Below are 17,296 nucleotides of genomic sequence, written 5' to 3' on the forward strand. Positions count from 1 at the left end.
ACACACACACACACACACACACACACACACACACACACACACACACAACCGGCCTAACCTGACATTTCAGCTGCTGGGGGAGAAAAACAGACACATATAGATTGAAATGCTTCTCTCTCTCTCTCTGGGTGTCTCCTTCGTCTCATGCAGACAGAGAGATATATATTGGCCCGGTGGACCCTTGGCTCATGGCCAGGATGAAATTAAATAATCCCCTCTACTCGCAGGGTAATGCTCAGTCAATGCAAACACTCCTGCTAGAACAAATGCAATGTGTATGCTCGCAGCAAACTGCTGGCATTTTCACGGGTGGCTGTGACGAGTATGTGCAGCAGCAGCAGCGTGTTCTGCTGTGAACCCCAAACACCCACACAAACTGGCATTAGATATTCTATTTGTGTCAGCATTCAAGCTTCTATACTTTCCCTGACAGGGGGAGGAATGTTCAATGTCGTGTCCTAAACTTGCAGGGAGAAAAAACAGCTTTGCTTTTAAGGGATACTTCAGAGAGGGCTGTGTAGTGTGTGTGTTGTTGTTGTTGTGAGGGATTACAGTGGGAAAGTTAAGTGTGTGACTGCAGCCAGGTTCAGTCAGGCGGGCCGTTTTGATTGGACGCCAAGACGCACGCGTGCTTTATCACCAAGTGAATTAAATCTAGCCAACAGCTGACTCAAGGGGTGCTGCCTCTGCCGAGAGTGTCGTTCATTCATCTCCGCTGTAATAGACAAAGCAGAGCGCTACAAACACTGCACCGGTCACTGCAGTGCATTACGAGACCTTCCTACCATGAACAGATTCCACAGCCTGAGAAGATCACATAGCGCATTAACTGTTGGATATGTTTTTAGAGTTAATGGGAACGGTATTATTTATTCAGCACCAATGTGATGAAGGGTCCTGTCCGACCACAGCTGCAGAGAAACTATGTGTAATACCGGACATTAAGTTAAAGTAGTTTTCTGGGAATTCATAAGCCTAATTTGTCCCCTACCAATAAACTTTCAGGCTCTGCAGGCGGTTTCATTAGCGTGGGTTTAACTGGAGCATTTTAGAGTCATATAATGTTTATATGCTGTTTCAGAGGCTGCAGGGTATAAAAAGATGCTAAACATTGCCACAAAATAATGGCAATCAGTGATTTTGGTTTAAACATGTCTGCCAGCACACGCTTTGAAATCCCACATTGATTTTTACTTTACTACTGACCAGTCTGCCGCTGCAGAAATGCTAAATCTATTATTTAAAAAAAAAAAAACAGCCAGTAACACTAGACTTCCATAATTGAAATGCCATGAATGGACAACCTCTTTGCCAGGGAGGGAATGCCATCACACTGTCCATTACTTCACCTAATGACATTTCCCCGGCTGCTTCACAGGAGACAAAAACAGACACAGTGGGAGTTTGTGTGCGCGCACGCACACACACACACACACACACACACACACACACACACACACAGGAATACACCTTACCTTTGTGCAGTAGAGCATCCAGACCTCGTACAGTCTCTCTTTGGATGCCATGGTGCCAGTGATCGGCACCCTCAGGCTGTAGAGTCCACCGAGGTCACTTCCCTGGCTGCTTCATGGTTTTCAGTCACGAGCTGAACCTCTGCTGCTGGCCTTCAGCGCTCAGCATCATGGCTGCTGTCCAACGCTGGACAAGGTGTAAACACTCCTTCAGATGTGATCAAAACGGATGGTAGGCGTGTTGTGGCAGAAAACTGTCCCAAGACTTATTCCATGGCGGAGGAGAGCTGTGTAGTCCCGGGCCTGTACTTCCACTTCTTCGGCTCTTCCTCGGAGAACCAGAGGGTATTCCCAGCAGCGTTTGCGCTATCAACGATAACAACACAGACAATTAACTATCACAGAGGCGGATGTTTTGTCACGGGCAGACGCCTGGCAGTGGTATTCGCCGCTAGCAGCAACACTTCCAGTAACGCTGGTCCCGGTGCACTTTGAGCTGCCCCGCTGTCTCTGAAAGAAGACGGACTGAGTGGTTTAACCACACGACAAAAACACACACCGTTAATAATGTCTGTTTCTGTAGCGTGCTGTTAGCTAGAAGCAGAGTTGCTCGTTCCTGTGACAGCTGCACAACGCCCCCGGTTATCCTCGGCAAACTGACTGTTTCAGTCGACCTTACCTGACCAAGCTAACGTTAGCTCAAAGCTAGCTGTCAAAAAAAGCCTATTTCTATTTTTTTTCTTCGCCTCTCTTTCTCCTCCTCCTCCTCCTGTGACATAAACGCCTCGTCCTCCCGAGCCCGCTCGGCTACAAACGTTTCATTCAAAATATAATATGAAAATACCTGATAACGTCTATTGAAACCGAAGACCTCTCACCTGTGTAACGAGAAGACCAACTGTCACTGATGTTGTAAATGTGTCAAGTAGCCGACACAGACACCGCGCATTCAACCGACAACAACTTCCGGTCAAAGTACGTTTTGATTTATTTCAATATAAGAGGACAAGAATGAAACCAAATTTTTTTTTTTTTTTCAGATGTCTTATCCAAAAATGATGCGTTATTCCAAAGCACTGAAGTGCTTGAAAACATTTTTGAATAGTTTAATGTTTGGTTTCTTACTTTCAAATTGAGTCAGAGTCAAGTAAATTCTTCAATACTGTATATTCAATGGTGTATTGTATCGTTAGTCACACAGGAGTGTGGTACAATTAACCTGGCTTTCACAGAAAATGAATATACCACTAGCCAACTCTAGTGGTATTGGTTTAATAAAATGGGAAGATGCCCTGGCCTTATGGTTGCTGATGGTATATAAAATCGTAGGCAAAGACTGCACCAAGATTTATTTTTGTAGAGTTGAAAATGGTGTGGATATTCATACTTTAAACAGCAATAAAAAAAATTGTACTTTTAATTTGGTAGGGGAACCGGATACACAACACACTGCAGCAACTGGCACAGAAATACTACCAAGCAAGTCAACATATTCAGGACTAAACTGTTTCAATATAGAATACGTGTTTCTCTTTTTTTGGCGTATTCGGCTTGTTCTGATAAAAAATAAAGAAACACGAAATACGTGGCTTGCAATATTTATCATAACACTCGGCGTGTTTGCGACGTTTTATCCACTTTACGTTGTCGATGTGGAGCTACGTGGTTGCTAAGCGCAGGGCTCAGGTTTGTTTTGATGTCGTGTTGCCATCTAGTGGAGAAGTGGAGAACTGCTATGTATTACCAGCCTTACGTAGATGTATTTCTGTGATTAAATGTAACGGGGATGTATTTTTATTACATTTAAATTACTGTATAATAATATAAGCAAACTGGCAAAAGTAGCACTGCCTTTTAAATATTTTTTTTTAGATTAGGAATGCCTTTATTGGTCAATAACAAAAAAACAAGTGGATATAGCACAGAGAGGAACTAGCAAACGAGAAAATTACAAAACAAAACGTTGAATGCTTTTCCCCTTTTTTTTTTTAGAGAAGTAAATAGACTCCGGATGGGAAATACTACTTGATGGCCATTTCTCTCCAAAACTCTCCCCCGTGTTTTTATTTTTTTTTGCAACGTAGCAGTGCACAGAACACACCGAGCCCCTAACATCACCTGAAAGAACCAGTGTGAGTCGACAGTCACACACTCACCTGTATCGATGACGCCATCGCCACCTGCTGGTTCGGTTTGGAAGTCTCCTCACGTGCCCAGAAGAAGCCGGCATCATCTGCTGCACAAATCAAAACAGCCGCTGACAGTTCGGCTTTATGAGATTATAGGAACAAATATTTGGGTTATTCACAGTCATAAATTATAATGTATAATACTTTTGCCTACAATTGATTCACTTTGTAAAGCAAAGAAAAAGGTCCTTTTATGAAGGATTGTCAAAAACATACATACTGTATACACTTTTCTACTAACAAAACGATATAAAAAAATCATTCAAGGCTTAACAAGAAGGTTGGAAATAAAGTTTAGTATATTTAGTGTGTGTGTGTATGCATGTATATATATATAGCTCATACAGCTACCATGTTTGATATGTACATTAGATCACAGTTCTCGTACACAGTACACTTAATCACAGTTACAGATGGATCATATTCAGAACGCAGGTTTCATGAAAACATAAAGGCATTGTTGGAGAGGCGGTCACAGTAGAAATATTCTTTTGGGACGACTCACTAGCGATAATTCACCTACTGATTGTTTCTAACGCTACATGGGACACTAGCTTTATTCTAGAGACAAGTTTATCTTATTATTCCTATGTTTTCCAATGCATATGGTGAAACACTGTGTGCATATATGTTCAAACATACAGCAGAAAGACATTTACATTTTTGATTGTGGCAAGTTTTCTAAACATTTTGGACATCTAGTGTAATTTCAGATGCAGTCTCAAACTGGCCTTTCGAGTAATATGTTGCCAACTTGATCCTTGTTTTTTTCGCAAATTGGCAGTATTAAAAGTATGCCGAATCAGCTATTAGCACTTCCTGTTTGCAATGTACCCATGGGTGTGGGGGCGACCATCATTAGACTACTTTGATGCTGAAGAGAACTTAAAAGCGTCTTTTTATTCATCGACTGAGACGGACATCCGAGATAACGATATCCTCCAAAATCTAAAATGCGTGTGTCGGGTCTTTGTGGTCAGATGTGTTTTGGGTTATGACTCCCAGAAGGAGTGCGAATTTTGAAGCAAATTGTCTCTTCAACTCTTCGGATATAGATGAATATATATGCCCGTGTGCTGTAAATATCTCCTGGTGTACCTCAGTATTAACTATTCACAGTCTGAACACATAAAAACACCGGAAAGGAAAAAACCCACCCTCGCATCATCACTTGTGCTTCAGGGTTTTTTTTCGTCCGTACCTGTAAGGATTTACCTTTCTGATGTATTCACTTACATATTTCAGATTTAGTGAACAAGGTCCTCCATTTTTCAGAATACTTTGAGGAGAGCAGGTACAACAGCCACCTAAAAAATGTCCGTCATCGATGGAAATATGAAGAGCACACTGTAAAAACAACAGATGTTGCTCACAAATTGCTGTTATTAACAAAGTACTTCAGGGTGAACTTTTCCTTTGACTCGTAGTTGCATTTATCTCAGAAGGAAGTGTGATTATAAGTCAACTGATTGTTCTTTTGTGCTGTGACTTGTTGACAGTCCATGTTATCATCGTCATCACCATGGATCGTTAATGTGTAATCCAGAGCAGCATCTTTGATCCAGCACTTTCACAGTCTCGTCACCGTCCCACGACGCACACTCTGTATATATGCATCAGACAAACATATAAAAAAAACTTACGAAACTACTTTAGAAAAAGGCTCAGAGAGTCGGGTTACTGATATGAAATAAAAGCACAGTAGAATTTGGCCTCATTGCTTCGATTGTCTTTGTGTTTGGCTTGCTAGTCAGGATTTGGAGATTTTCGGGGGCGGACATTGTGGGGTTAGGAGAAGTCCCACGCTGCCTCGGCGGAGGTCAACACCGGAGCGTGGCAGGACGGGGCGGGAGGCCAGGATACCGGAGGGTCCTCGGGGCTGGTGAGGGGCACTGCTGGGTACATGAGGCTGAGGAAGGTGTCTCTGGTGTGCCTCTTCACCTGTCGCCGAACGACACAACTTTGATTAAACACGGTTGAAGTAGTGGGGAAGTGGAATCCCGTAACCAAAAAACATTTTGAAAACTCAGCTTCAAGCTTTGGCTTAAGAACATTTATCATACTGATTATATTAATTATCTCCCACCAATGTTTTATGTGTAGACCGAGCTGAGGACTAAGAGGCTGAATGAACCCACCTGCTTGAAGAAGGCGTGGGTCAACAGTGTAGATGCTGACGGTCTATGGAAGACAAATAAAAGGATGCATGCATTAAAGTATGTGTGCTGTGATGTCGTATTTGTCATTAAAGTCGACCGGCCCTTTAACGCACTGACCTGCGCTCAGGCTGCTGCTGCAGACACAGCTGGACCAGGTTGTGCAGGGTGACCGAGTGGTTTTTGGGCGCGGGGCTCTGGGGTCGGTCGGCGGGAGGGGCGGTGGCGCTGTGCGTCATGCTTCCGGTGGCCACGCTCTCGCCGATGCCGGAATCCACCCCGGACCGCGACACCTTCAGCCCCCCCAGCTCGCCCAGCGGGAAGGGAGCCACGTCCAGTAGGCAGCAGTGGGAGCCGCGCAGCTTCTGAAGCAGCATCTGGACGGGGAGATACAAACATACAATGGCCCTTTAAAGATAAATATGCACGTACGTATTCTTCTTAAAGGGCACACATCATGCCCATTTTCAGGTTCTAATGAGCCTGCATGTGACATACTGTAGGAAGAGGAGTTGAATCGCACGTTTTCTGATCTAGGCAGCCCACAAAAAAGCGTTTCTGTTACCTGAGTGGGGAGCATGTCCTGGAAAGGCACCCTGCCGCTGACCAGCTCACAGGCCACGATGCCTAAACTGTAGATATCCGACTTCACTCCGTAGCCGTGCAGGTCCTACTGAGGGCAACACGGTGGGGGAGAGGCGAGACAGGATACATCAGGAACAAGGCACCGACACTGCCACATCATTTCTAGATCTAGGGAGTCCTGACCTGTCGCAGTAGTTCGGGGCTGAGCCAGGGCAACAGGGCGGGGCTGTGATGGGGCATGTCGAACACCGTCCTCATCTTCTTCCCGTCGCGCATCATGCTGTAAACACTGTGGAGCCCTGAGAGGTAGACACGCCCCTCCCCAGACAGCAGGATATGACTGGCCTTCACCCCCCTGACGGGAGAGCAATATGTGGACAGACATTAATTATTTGAAATACTTCTCTCTCTTGTTAATACAGACCAACATCTCCCACTGACCGGTGAACGTAGCCCATCCGGTGCAGGTATTCCAATGCTTTCAGCACGCCGTACAGCAGGTACGCTATCAGGGATTCACTCATTCCATCTGGGAAATATGTTCGGAGTAAAGTGTCTGCAGAGCCTGCAGGCAAGAGAGGAACACCTCAGTGATTTATTTTAATTTAGAGACAGTGGGAACCCATTTTGGCCCTCAGAAGGTTCTTATATCGATAAATGGACCAATAAAGAATGCCAAAACGAATAAAGAGCTATTGTCTGTCATTGTGCACAGCGCTATGTTTCACAATTGCTACATTTGAAGGATTTTAAAGGGCTAAACGAAAGGCAAAAAAGTGAATAGTGGGGTAGCAGTGGCTGACCGTAGGCCATCAGGGGCGTGAGGACCCAGAGCTGGCAGCAGCAGCTGAAAACCAGGCGAGAGGTCAGCAGGTTGCGGTGACGGAACACCCTGGACAGCAGGACCTCGTTCTGGGGTTTTGAGACAGAATCAGACGTGAACACACCTGGGTGGAGAGCAGCCGTTATGCTGAAAAGAATGGTTTTGAAACCCCAAAATAAGCTCACCATGAGCTGCAGCAGCTCCTCCTCCGTGCACTCGTCCAGGTTGGTATGCTTGACGGCCACCGGCCGGCCAGTCGGGACGTGGCGCGCCATGTTCACCCGGCTCAGGTTATTGAAGCCCCTCCCTGTGACACAAGAGGATTTACTCCGAGTGAAACCATCCTTCCCCCGGGAGAGGAAACTAGTTGCCTGACTGAAGCGCATGTGGTGGCGTTCTCACCCAGCTCGGACAGCAGCTGGTAGTGGGCCGGCTCAGCAGACAGCCCCGTGATGTCATCGCCACCTGCCGGCCCTTGCAGGGTGTACTCAGAACCGTCACAGCTCTGCAGGGGACGTACATGCACATATATTACACATTTATATATTCAGTAAGTCAAACACATGCGGTCGCTTTAAATGTGCTTCACGGTGATCCACGACCTTCATCGACCAAAAGACTATTTTGTGGTGAGGTAATGTGTGAGGGGGCCAGAGGGTGGCACTGTGACACTGTGCAGAGCAAAGGGTTGGTAGGGGGTGGGGATGATAGCAGTTTTTAAGAGATGCAGACAGATTTTTCTCAGCATCAGACAGCCGCAGGTGTTTCTGATGCAGCTTTGTTTATAACACACATCAGCTGGGCCAGCATTTTTGCCTGCATCACCAGGGGGGAGATGACCTCACACACCAGCAGTACATTTTAATAGTGAGTGCTGCGTTAAGAATATATGTAGTTGTAGAAGACTATCATAAAAACAGGCAAACTCTCTGGTGGAATCAATTAAATCAATAATGTGGATTATCGGTGATAATCAAAACAACCCCTGATGATGTCATGGTGATGTCATCGGGGTTGCTTTGACTTCAGCTCCACACTTTGTTACAAAAAGCCTGTGTTGTAAACTGGGAGTATAAGAGACATGGGCAAAAAAAAAAATCTGTATCCGTCACTCCAATTTTGTCCACTCGTGTTTTTTTTGTGTGTGAGAATATTAAATTGATGGAGCACCCCTTTAAATATTACCGACAGCTTTAACAGCTGCAATGTGATCCCAAGAGTTACTGTCTTTAACGACTTGACCAAAGGTCGAGCAGCCCCGGACAGACGGATGAATGAACAGTGATGACGTGATGGAGAGCATCAGTGCGACGCCTGTCTTCGTGCTGACGGTGTCTTTTGCTACTGACCAGGAACTGGTGGCTGATGTCCTCATATTGCTCCTCCCTGTCCAGCGGCTGGACTTGAGTGTGGGAGATGCAGGAACAGTCCTGGTGAAGGGGGAGGGAGGGAGGAGGAGCACAGGTGAGACATGCCCTGCAGGACAACTGAAGAGGTGGAGAGGAAACATGGGAGCTTGGGAGAGGAGGGTCAGGGATGAGGCAAGAGCAGTAAGCATCTGGGGAATCTGGGCTGGGGGGAGGGGGCACTTACAGGGCATTTTATCGGAAGTGGTGAGAGAACCAGAGTGACGATAACAGGCAACAATAAGAGGCAGCCGGGTGACTGATGTGTCCCCACAGAGCAAGGTAAGAGCTGCATACATAATTAGATGTCCATTAGATGTGAGCAATGCACAGCAGTGTCTCATATTTCCCCATCTATATTATGTATGTCAGTGCAGACGCAGTGGGGCTTTCACACATGCCATCTAAAGAATGATTGACATCTTATTTACCTCAGAAAAACACATTTTTGCACCAACATATTGGTGCATCGCCATCAGAAAGACTGATTGAATTTGCTTCATCCCAACATCTGTAACTCAGCAACACGCACATCAAACAAAAAAAACATGCAGCTTGATATTCTTACCAAGAAAGACATTGAGTCCTTTTGGCGACGGTAGAATCAAAGGCTCTGGTATTCATCCGCTCATGGGGCCGAGGGAGAGCGACCGCGAAAGGAGAAGACAGGGGGAGGGGAGGATGATGGTGTAACAGGAGACGAGCGTTGATTCCCCCCCCCCCTCACTACACCAGAGAGCAGCCAGCGTCCGTCAGTCCTACCGCGGGCATTCATCCATCCATCCTGGCTGCATCAGGTGATCTGGAGATCCGAGCAAATGATATGAAAGCTACCAGCAAATATCTCCATCCAGTGGGTCGGATAACAAAGCCCGGGAAAACTGCACATTCCCGATGACAAGTTAACATAAATGTATGCAGCTTTGTCGTCCTAACACTGCTACTATCCAACATTAAGAATCTCGCTGTACAATTAATAAACTCAATTCCACTTCAAGGTTAGGATTAACTGCAGCCATTTTAGTTTAACCAGAACGCGGCTATTATTCAAACCGACGGTGAAAGTCGTCAGTTAGCTGACATGTAGGCTATTTATCCAATTTCGGGTGACATTATCTTAACGCACGTTGATTCATAACTGCGTGGTGTAAGAAATACGGGACAGGGAACGCAGAAATATAAACACAACACGCATCTCTCGTTTCCGTAGCTAGGCTCACAAAGTGTAACGTTAGCTATGAACATACGTGTGTCAAGCTGTACGCTAACGTTAGCTCAGTTAAAATAGCTCTTATATTTATTGTAACGCTATTTACTACTTGTAGTAACGTTACCCTGTAATGAAAATAAGTTGCTTACCGTCTCCTCGACTGCAACTCGAGCGCTTCGACGTAAACAAGTTAAAAATACAAAAGAGAGTCTGATATTTTAAGCGACGTTTTGTCGAAAAACTCCATAGTCTTTCATTTTGTTCGGCTAGATTATACGGGCTGTGCAAGAAGTGTCGCGGTTTACAGTCAGTACCGAACTGCACGACATCCCAACGCGAAAATGCAATATTTTTTTTTTTTGACAGGACTTTTAATTTGACACTGATAGCTGGCGCAGGATAAAAACGTCACTGAGTTTACTGTCGCCCGTTGATGACTCATAGCTGTTTTCCACTTCCCTCCCTTCCGCTCCATTGTTTCAGTGGTGAAGGGATTGAAAGACACCGTGTGTTACAACTGGAATAACAGATGCTGTGGAATAACACTGACACAGGGTACGTTTTTAACAATAATACAACATCCTTTTTTATTTTTTATTTCCGCAGTGCTGTAAATGCGCCCCCGCGCGAGGTACGCTGCCAGTTTGAGCTCGCGACGGCACCGCTATGACGAGCAACAGTGATGCTGTCATCCTCGCCCACCATGTGAAACGTTAGCTGATGCTAAATACCTGATAAAACCAATCGAAGTTTAAACTCAAGGAGATGTTGATAAAGGACTAACAGTTCGCTCACCTTCTTGTCTTTAGGTTTAGCTCATGTAACGTTAGATGTTAGCTGGCCTGCTCAACATGTTTATTGGTTAGCTTGTTTAATATGATTAAATACATATGATTCCTATATGTAAGTCATGCCGAAATGGAGAGCAGCTCCTGGGGGTTAATTAAAACGTCTGTACATTAACTGACCAGTGAAGCATCTTTAAGATCGAGGTTTGGATTAATCAATCTCTGCTGATGGCTGAGGTGTCTGGTTATGCAGTTAAAATAATGCAAGTGCAATAATCTGTGACCAGCATTAAGTGGTGGTTTCCAGATTGAGGTCTGGATTTTCACCAGCTTTTTCAAACCACAGGAAGTAGTGTATTGATGTTTTCTTTGATGTTTTAGTTTTTTTCCCTTTCCTGTTTTAAAGTTAAAGACGCCCGTAGGAGTGCATCTCTTGCTATTCACTTTCCAGACAGCACCAGGCTGTATCACAAAAACAGCGCTGTCTGTCTGTGACAGTGTTACCCATGAGATGACTCACAGGCACTTGGTCAAGATCAGCCATGGCATTTTATCCCGGGAGGGGGGGGGCGGCATCTGAAAGACATTGCTATGACAAGCATGGACATAATTGGTGCAAATGCAATATTCTGTGCGTAGAATGTTGCGCTTAGCCCCATTCATTGTAATACCGGTGTCATTAATGGGTCAGTACATTTCTATCTGCCAGGCCTCTAATGCCACGCAGCACATTTGGACTGTAGCGTTGCGTGCATGACATTAATCTCTTCAGTGTTATGTAAGCAGAGGATGAATGTTGCCCAAGAACTCTCGTCTTTCCACAGGCATGCCCACACACACACACACACACACACACACAGATATGTCTGCCTGCACTGAGGTCAGTGATGCAGATGGCGCTGGGATTGCATCAACCTGCACGGTGTCCTTTTTATTAAAGTAGCTGTCATTAGTTGAAATGTGATAACGCACTCCTCTTCCCACTTAAAAGAGCACAGGTTTTACACGGTAAGATAAGAGGATCTCATGAAAGATGCTGTAGAATTGCATTATGGGAAGTGTAAGAGCCAGCGTTTTGGGGCGTCATTCACGCTAAGGGCTAAATGTTTTGATTTTGCCCATTCTTTATTTTAAATCCGTCTCTCACAAGCCTCCCAACTTCATGGAAGTGCGATGCTAAATTACTAAAGTTGCCCTTTAATTAAGTTTTTAACGTTTCCAGCAGCAGCGGGTCATTTGGAACTTTAGAAATGTGTGAATGAATATTTAAACGGACTGATACCAACTGAAAATCTAGCGAATTACAATACAGAAGCTCTTTTTTCCCAAATTCTCTCCTGGGAGCTCATCCCTTTAAGAGAGTGCATCCTGTCTCATCCCTTTAAGCCCCAGAGCATTCCCTACAGAGACACTCAACAGGATGTGGGAGGGCTCTGTTGCTGCTGATTTTAAAGATCTTTCAAACCCTAAAGAAGATGCCAGACAACCAGCGGTTAAAGTGTCCAGCAGCAAACACTGTGGGAGTAATTTGACTTGTAAACGTGGTAAATATCTTCATCTCTGGTACCTTTGCCTCTTTGACACTGCTCTCCTCAGGTAAAGGTGTGCGTCGGGCACCACCCGTCAGTGCCGGGACAGGATGTGATGTCACAGCGGTAAGCGGCTCGTGGTCCAGCTTTGTGTTAGCGAGCGGGGACCCCCCCCCTCCCGCTCCAAGGACAGGAGACATGTTTGAGGTCAAACCCCGGGCGGTGGAGAAGAAAGAGTCGAGCACGGAGACAGGTCAGGGCGTCACATTAATGTTGACTTACTGCAAAATGTTCCAAGGGAAATGTCTGCAGTGTGGGCTTTGTGTACATTCTCAAATATTCCCGTGTGCCGTGTCTTTCTGCTTGATGCTATAGTTAGCCCCGTCTGTCCCAGTAAACCACGTTTGTTCAAGTGGAAGGACACAAACACACCTACTACAAGCGGTTAATACAATGTTATTAGTTCATAATTCACACTGCGAAGTAAAAGGAATAGTTAGATATTTTGGGGGAACTAAATGCCCTGTTTTTACCTGGAATCTAGCTGTATCTGGGTAGCCGTGCTCTGCTTCCAGTGGTCTTGTAATATAATCATCATAATATGTATTTTAACAGATGAGGGGCTGGGCAGCAGCGGGAAGCGCTACGGCTCGCTGGGCTCCGGCTCGGCCGACTCCGGCTCCGTCTACCTGTCGGACAGCCAGGACTGGGCCGTCTCCCCCGGCTGCTCCCCGGACGGAGGCCCCGCGCAGCACAGCGCCATCTCCCCCGTGCTGGCTGAGGAGACCTTCCGCTACATGAGTGAGTGTGGATTTCAACGCTACGGTCTCTCCGGTCTACCGCCTTTTGATTGGTTAAAGCCCGTGGCGACAGTCTGTGAGCAGATGGCGTGCGCCTCAGTGTGTTGGACACGGGAGGGATTCGTTTTATACAACGCACATCCTCTTCAATTAAAATCGCAGGGATTTACCGCAGATATTATTTGCCACACGGTTGTCATTGTGCCTGTTTGTCTTTGCTGATGTGTGTGTGTGTGTGTGTGTGTGTGAGAGAGTGAGAGTGAGAGTGAGAGTGAGAGTGTGAGTGTGAGTGAGAGAGAGAAATTCAGTGATCCAGCCAGAGTTAAGTGCAGTTCAAAGCTGGGGCCAGAGTCACGGGACAGGGAGGGAGGGAGGGAGGGAGGGAGGCGGGTTGATAGAGGATGAAGAGAGGACAGTGGAGGAGTCGGATTATGCCGGTTTTAAACATTCACAATGAGGAGGTTTACGACAACTTCGCTATGGAAGGTGAGTGCAGGCGTTAGCGCAGTGTGTGTGTGAGCTGGTGTGACTGCAGCTCCAGTCGCGTCTGCAAGGTCAGGCAGAGCGTGTGTGTGTGTGTGTGTGTGTGTGTGTGTGTTCCTTGAAAGACAGGAAGTGGGCAAGTCTGAGTGAATGCTTGGGTGTTTACATTCAAACAAGTTGTGGTATGCAGGAGCGACTTCCTGTCTGTTTTTGCAAATACATACTGTTCTTCCTCTCTCCTTTTTTTAACAGTTTAACTTAAAGCATCGTTTGATCAGATCTGACCACACGCGAGCAGTTTAATGGTTTTGTTTACATGATATTGTACAGGTTATGTGTTTTGTTAACTGCACGTGTGAGAGGAGTACAGTAAGGGAGACTCGGTGTCATTTTCTTGCTCGGTGAAATATTTGCTGCACTTGTGCGCCGTAAAATCAAAACGCGGTCTATTAATAGCTCCCGATGCACTCGGAAGAGGCATGCTAATGTTCCGAGTGCCCCACAGGAGAAGTGAGTAAATGTGCAGGGTTTGTATGTATTTCAGACAGTGCTGACGATAGCGTAAATATTCCACCACTGCGATGGTACAAGCGTCTCAAGTATCCCTTTAGTGTGTCATGTTGTGAAATCAGAACAGGGAGCGGTCTGACTCTGCAAAAAATTCTCTTTGAACCGCAGAAACTCTATTTCAATGCAAAGTAGAGTCAGAGTGGTGACACGTGAGAATCAGCTCGCTTCCAATACTTTCTAGTCTTTGACACTCTGACCTCGCATGTGTGCGTCCTGCCTGGACCAACCGCACAAAACCACATCAGCAACACAAGTACGAGAGCACAAAAACATCGCTAAACTCAATCCTGCACGTTCGAATTAGCATTTGACCCATTTGATTTGTTGTTTGTAACAATTATTTCCTACATGACACTTTCAAATTGGGTGTTTACAATTTGTCGCATAAACTAAATGCACCTGCAGCGAGTGTAGTTTGTTTATTGGTGCCAAAAGTCTACAGTGTTTCTTAACAAGTCACCCATTGACCACTGTGTTCGCAGTCCAAGAATCAACTTCAAAATAAAAGCACTACTCTCATTACTCATTGGACTTTGCGGTGATGCAGTTTATTGTGGCCAGAGTTCAGTCTAACAAGTAAAAACAACCCACACTAGTGTGTCAGTGTGTGATTATATTTGGAGTTATATCTTTAGTTAGTAATGTAGTGTTTGGCAGATCATAGACTTATTTACACAGTGACATCCGACTTTGCCCAGCAGGTAAAAGAGTGTGTGTGTGTGTGTGGACTCTTGGCGTTAAATGTACAGTAACAAGAGAGATTAAATGTGTGTAACAAATAGACCCGGTGGGAAGCAGAGGTTATTTTTAACAGTCGCGTTGTTGGCGCAGAGATCCAGAGGTCACCGCTGGCCTCGGATTACCGGACGACCGCTCTCGTTCAATCGAGCAGCTGCTTCACTCGAAGGCTCTCCTGCACACCGCTTATTGCATGTGAGCGTAGATCGCTTCTACGGCGTTGAGCGTGGCGATGTTTCACAGTGATTAGAGTTGCCACTTCTCTTTGAACAGGTGGAAGGGGCGGCGGTGCGGCGCCGGTGACACCCACTCAGGTGCTTAAAGGCGGACCGGACTAATCGATGTGTAGATCCTCAACACACTAATAATGTTCAGAAAGACGTTGATTCACTGAAGCTTCAGCTTTCACCCTCGGCTTCTTTACTTCCTGTCTTTCTGCCCCATTCATCTTCAAAACAAGCTGGTTGCTTGTGCGTCTGTTGAACTCTTCCCCTTCTTTTATCCCTGTCTCTCACTATAGCGTATCTTGCCTTGGAGCCCTCTTCCTATTCCCACCCAGGCTCTCAGAGCCTCTCCAAAGGTATCTTCCTCTCTCTACCTGCCTGTTCTGCTCTGCGACTTCATCATTTAGCTCCAGTGTGTCTCTCTGCTTTTTTCGCATGTAGACGACAGCAGACGAGAAATTAACTGAGTGTAGGTCTGCTGTCTGTTACTGTAGACAGCTTTATAGCACTGTATAGTGTGTGTGTGTGTTGAGGCTGCATTACATTCAGACCACTAGCAACCACATCGCCTTGTTGTGGAGCTATTTCATCAAATGGCATCAGTAGTGTTTCTGTAATGAGTGACATGTTGTGGCATATAAGTGGCTGCCCGCGTTGCTTGTGGTCAGAATGTTTTATTAGGTAGCAAGTAAAGTGTGTGGTTTTATTTGAATGCTTTTGTGGTTGCATGCACGAGGTGCATAACAGACTGCATGCAGGCGTGTTAGTGTGTGTTTGCTTGTGTGTCTCTTGATGGTAAAATGTCGTCTTTCTGGCCAGTCCTCAGCGGGGATCGCGTGGAGCAGATGACCAAGACTTACAATGACATCGAAGTGGTCTCGCACCTTTTGGCGGAGGTAGGTTGCGCCCCCCCCACCCGGCCGCCCACAAATTGTTTCACGTTATGAAGCGGTGTCTGATTGGTCGGTGCTCTGTGTGCTCTGATTGGACAACAGCGGGACAGAGACTTGGAGCTGGCAGCTCGGATCGGTCAGTCCCTTCTGCAGAGGAACCACCTGCTGCAGGAACGCAACGAGGCCTTAGAGGAGCAGCTGGCACAGGCCCTGGACCAGGTAGCTCACGCGCTAGATCTTTCTTTCTATATTCAAAGGAAATGCATTTAAAAATGACCTCTCTGCACCTCTATGGCTATCAGGAGTCTGCAGATTTTCAGCTCACACAGTAACCACTCTACACAAACCTTCCCTCATTGGCCAGGTTCACCAGGTGCAGCATGAGCTCGGCAAGAAGGACGAGTTGCTGCGCATGGTGGCCAGCGCCTCGGAGGAGAGCGAGACTGACTCCAGCACGTCGACGCCGCTGCGGCAGCCCCGCCCGCTTGGGGGGACCATGGCCGCCGCCGCACTCAGCCAGCTGGAGTCTCTGCAGAGCAAGCTGCAGGACCTGGAGGAGGAGAACCTGTCACTGAGGTCTGAGGTACGAGGTAGTGGAGACGCAGTTCGTGACGTAAGTATAATGGCTGTTATACGATTATGGAAGTGCTTATGGTTCCTCTCTTCTCCAGGCGTGTCAACTGAAGAGCGACACCGTCACCTACGAGGACAAGGAGCAGCAGCTGGTGAACGACTGTGTCAAGGAGCTCCGTGAGTGAGACGCACACGTAGTTCACACTGCAAAGGACGCGGTCTCGTGTCCGGAATGCCCGATTTTTAACTTTGGTCTGTGTGCCGGTTCCAGGAGAGTCCAACAGTCAGATGGTGTCTCTGACGGACGAGCTGTCTCAGAAGAACGAGGAGCTGCTTAGACACCAGGGGGAGATCTCTCAGCTGCTCTCCCAGATAGTAGAGCTGCAACACAGAGTGAAGGAGGTGAGGAGACTGAACTGCTGTCACACGTTATGTTCTGAGGCGTGAGTCATGAATCTGATGACTGTAGTCTGCAAAGTAAAAAAGCCTTTAAACGAAGACTTTAACGCCAATGACATGGGACTTCTCTTGGAATAAGACTTGGTGTGGACTGGTCGACTGGACCTGGTCTTGGTGGTCTGTTTAAATGCTGTGTGTTTGTACTCAGCTGGCTCTGGAGAAAGAGGAGCTGAGGATCCACCTGCAGGCATCTAAAGAAGCTCAGAGACAGCTCACAGCAGAGGTACAATCTCACTCACTCACAGGAAGAAGTCTGAATGCATGCCTAATTCAAATATCTATTTTAGGGATTAATTAATTGCTGCACACAAAGTAATTTATATAACAACTCCTGGTTTGTGTTTGTGTGTTTGTGTGTGTGTGTGTGTGTGTGTGTGTGTGTGTGTGTGTGTGTGTGT

At 46.3% G+C, this 17,296-nt stretch overlaps 3 protein-coding genes across 6 annotated transcripts in view; 1 reads left to right on the forward strand and 2 right to left on the reverse strand.

Annotated features, from left to right (window-relative positions):
• nbeal1 (neurobeachin-like 1) overlaps positions 1-2,344 on the reverse strand; it is a 31,925-nt gene extending 29,581 nt beyond the window's left edge. For all 3 annotated transcript variants that reach the window (XM_031851969.1, XM_031851968.1, XM_031851967.1), the window contains exon 1: positions 1,476-2,344. In XM_031851969.1, the coding sequence (XP_031707829.1) occupies positions 1,476-1,526 (51 nt within the window). In that variant the 5' untranslated portion in view covers positions 1,527-2,344. The remainder of the gene's footprint in view (positions 1-1,475) is intronic.
• A 1,244-nt stretch (positions 2,345-3,588) lies between these two features.
• stradb (STE20 related adaptor beta) lies at positions 3,589-10,231 on the reverse strand. 2 transcript variants are annotated; one of them, XM_031852416.1, is made up of 12 exons: positions 9,991-10,231; positions 9,200-9,433; positions 8,575-8,655; positions 7,628-7,730; positions 7,411-7,532; positions 7,206-7,314; positions 6,844-6,967; positions 6,586-6,757; positions 6,383-6,487; positions 5,938-6,194; positions 5,800-5,842; positions 3,589-5,602 (listed from the first exon to the last, which is right to left on the reverse strand). In XM_031852416.1, the coding sequence occupies exons 2-12, from the start codon at positions 9,209-9,211 to the stop codon at positions 5,450-5,452; spliced, it is 1,281 nt and encodes a 426-aa protein (XP_031708276.1). In that variant the 5' UTR covers positions 9,212-9,433; positions 9,991-10,231; the 3' UTR covers positions 3,589-5,449. The 2 variants fall into 2 exon arrangements, with proteins under 2 accessions (XP_031708276.1, XP_031708277.1); XM_031852417.1 differs by lacking the exon at positions 9,991-10,231 and having other exon boundaries at positions 9,200-9,976.
• Positions 10,232-10,289: 58 nt separating this feature from the next.
• trak2 (trafficking protein, kinesin binding 2) overlaps positions 10,290-17,296 on the forward strand; it is an 11,739-nt gene continuing 4,732 nt past the window's right edge. Inside the window, exons 1-10 of the mRNA XM_031851641.1 lie at positions 10,290-10,396; positions 12,226-12,411; positions 12,774-12,959; positions 15,270-15,329; positions 15,793-15,869; positions 15,969-16,085; positions 16,231-16,449; positions 16,538-16,616; positions 16,711-16,841; positions 17,047-17,121. Of these exons, the coding sequence (XP_031707501.1) occupies positions 12,357-12,411; positions 12,774-12,959; positions 15,270-15,329; positions 15,793-15,869; positions 15,969-16,085; positions 16,231-16,449; positions 16,538-16,616; positions 16,711-16,841; positions 17,047-17,121 (999 nt within the window). The 5' untranslated portion in view covers positions 10,290-10,396; positions 12,226-12,356. The remainder of the gene's footprint in view (positions 10,397-12,225; positions 12,412-12,773; positions 12,960-15,269; positions 15,330-15,792; positions 15,870-15,968; positions 16,086-16,230; positions 16,450-16,537; positions 16,617-16,710; positions 16,842-17,046; positions 17,122-17,296) is intronic.

Source organism: Anarrhichthys ocellatus, unplaced genomic scaffold (assembly GCF_004355925.1).
Source record: "Anarrhichthys ocellatus isolate YVR2014 unplaced genomic scaffold, GSC_Weel_1.0 scaffold12, whole genome shotgun sequence".
In the NCBI taxonomy this organism is placed as follows: domain Eukaryota; kingdom Metazoa; phylum Chordata; class Actinopteri; order Perciformes; family Anarhichadidae; genus Anarrhichthys; species Anarrhichthys ocellatus.

Excerpts from the sequence above, each read along its gene's own strand:
- stradb (XM_031852416.1), bottom strand. Across the intron at positions 6,968-7,205 it reads CACGCCCCTGATGGCCTACG|GCTCTGCAGACACTTTACTC; the intron begins GTCAGCCACTGC and ends TCTTGCCTGCAG. Across the intron at positions 5,603-5,799 it reads CCCACGCCTTCTTCAAGCAG|GTGAAGAGGCACACCAGAGA; the intron begins GTGGGTTCATTC and ends GTTCGGCGACAG.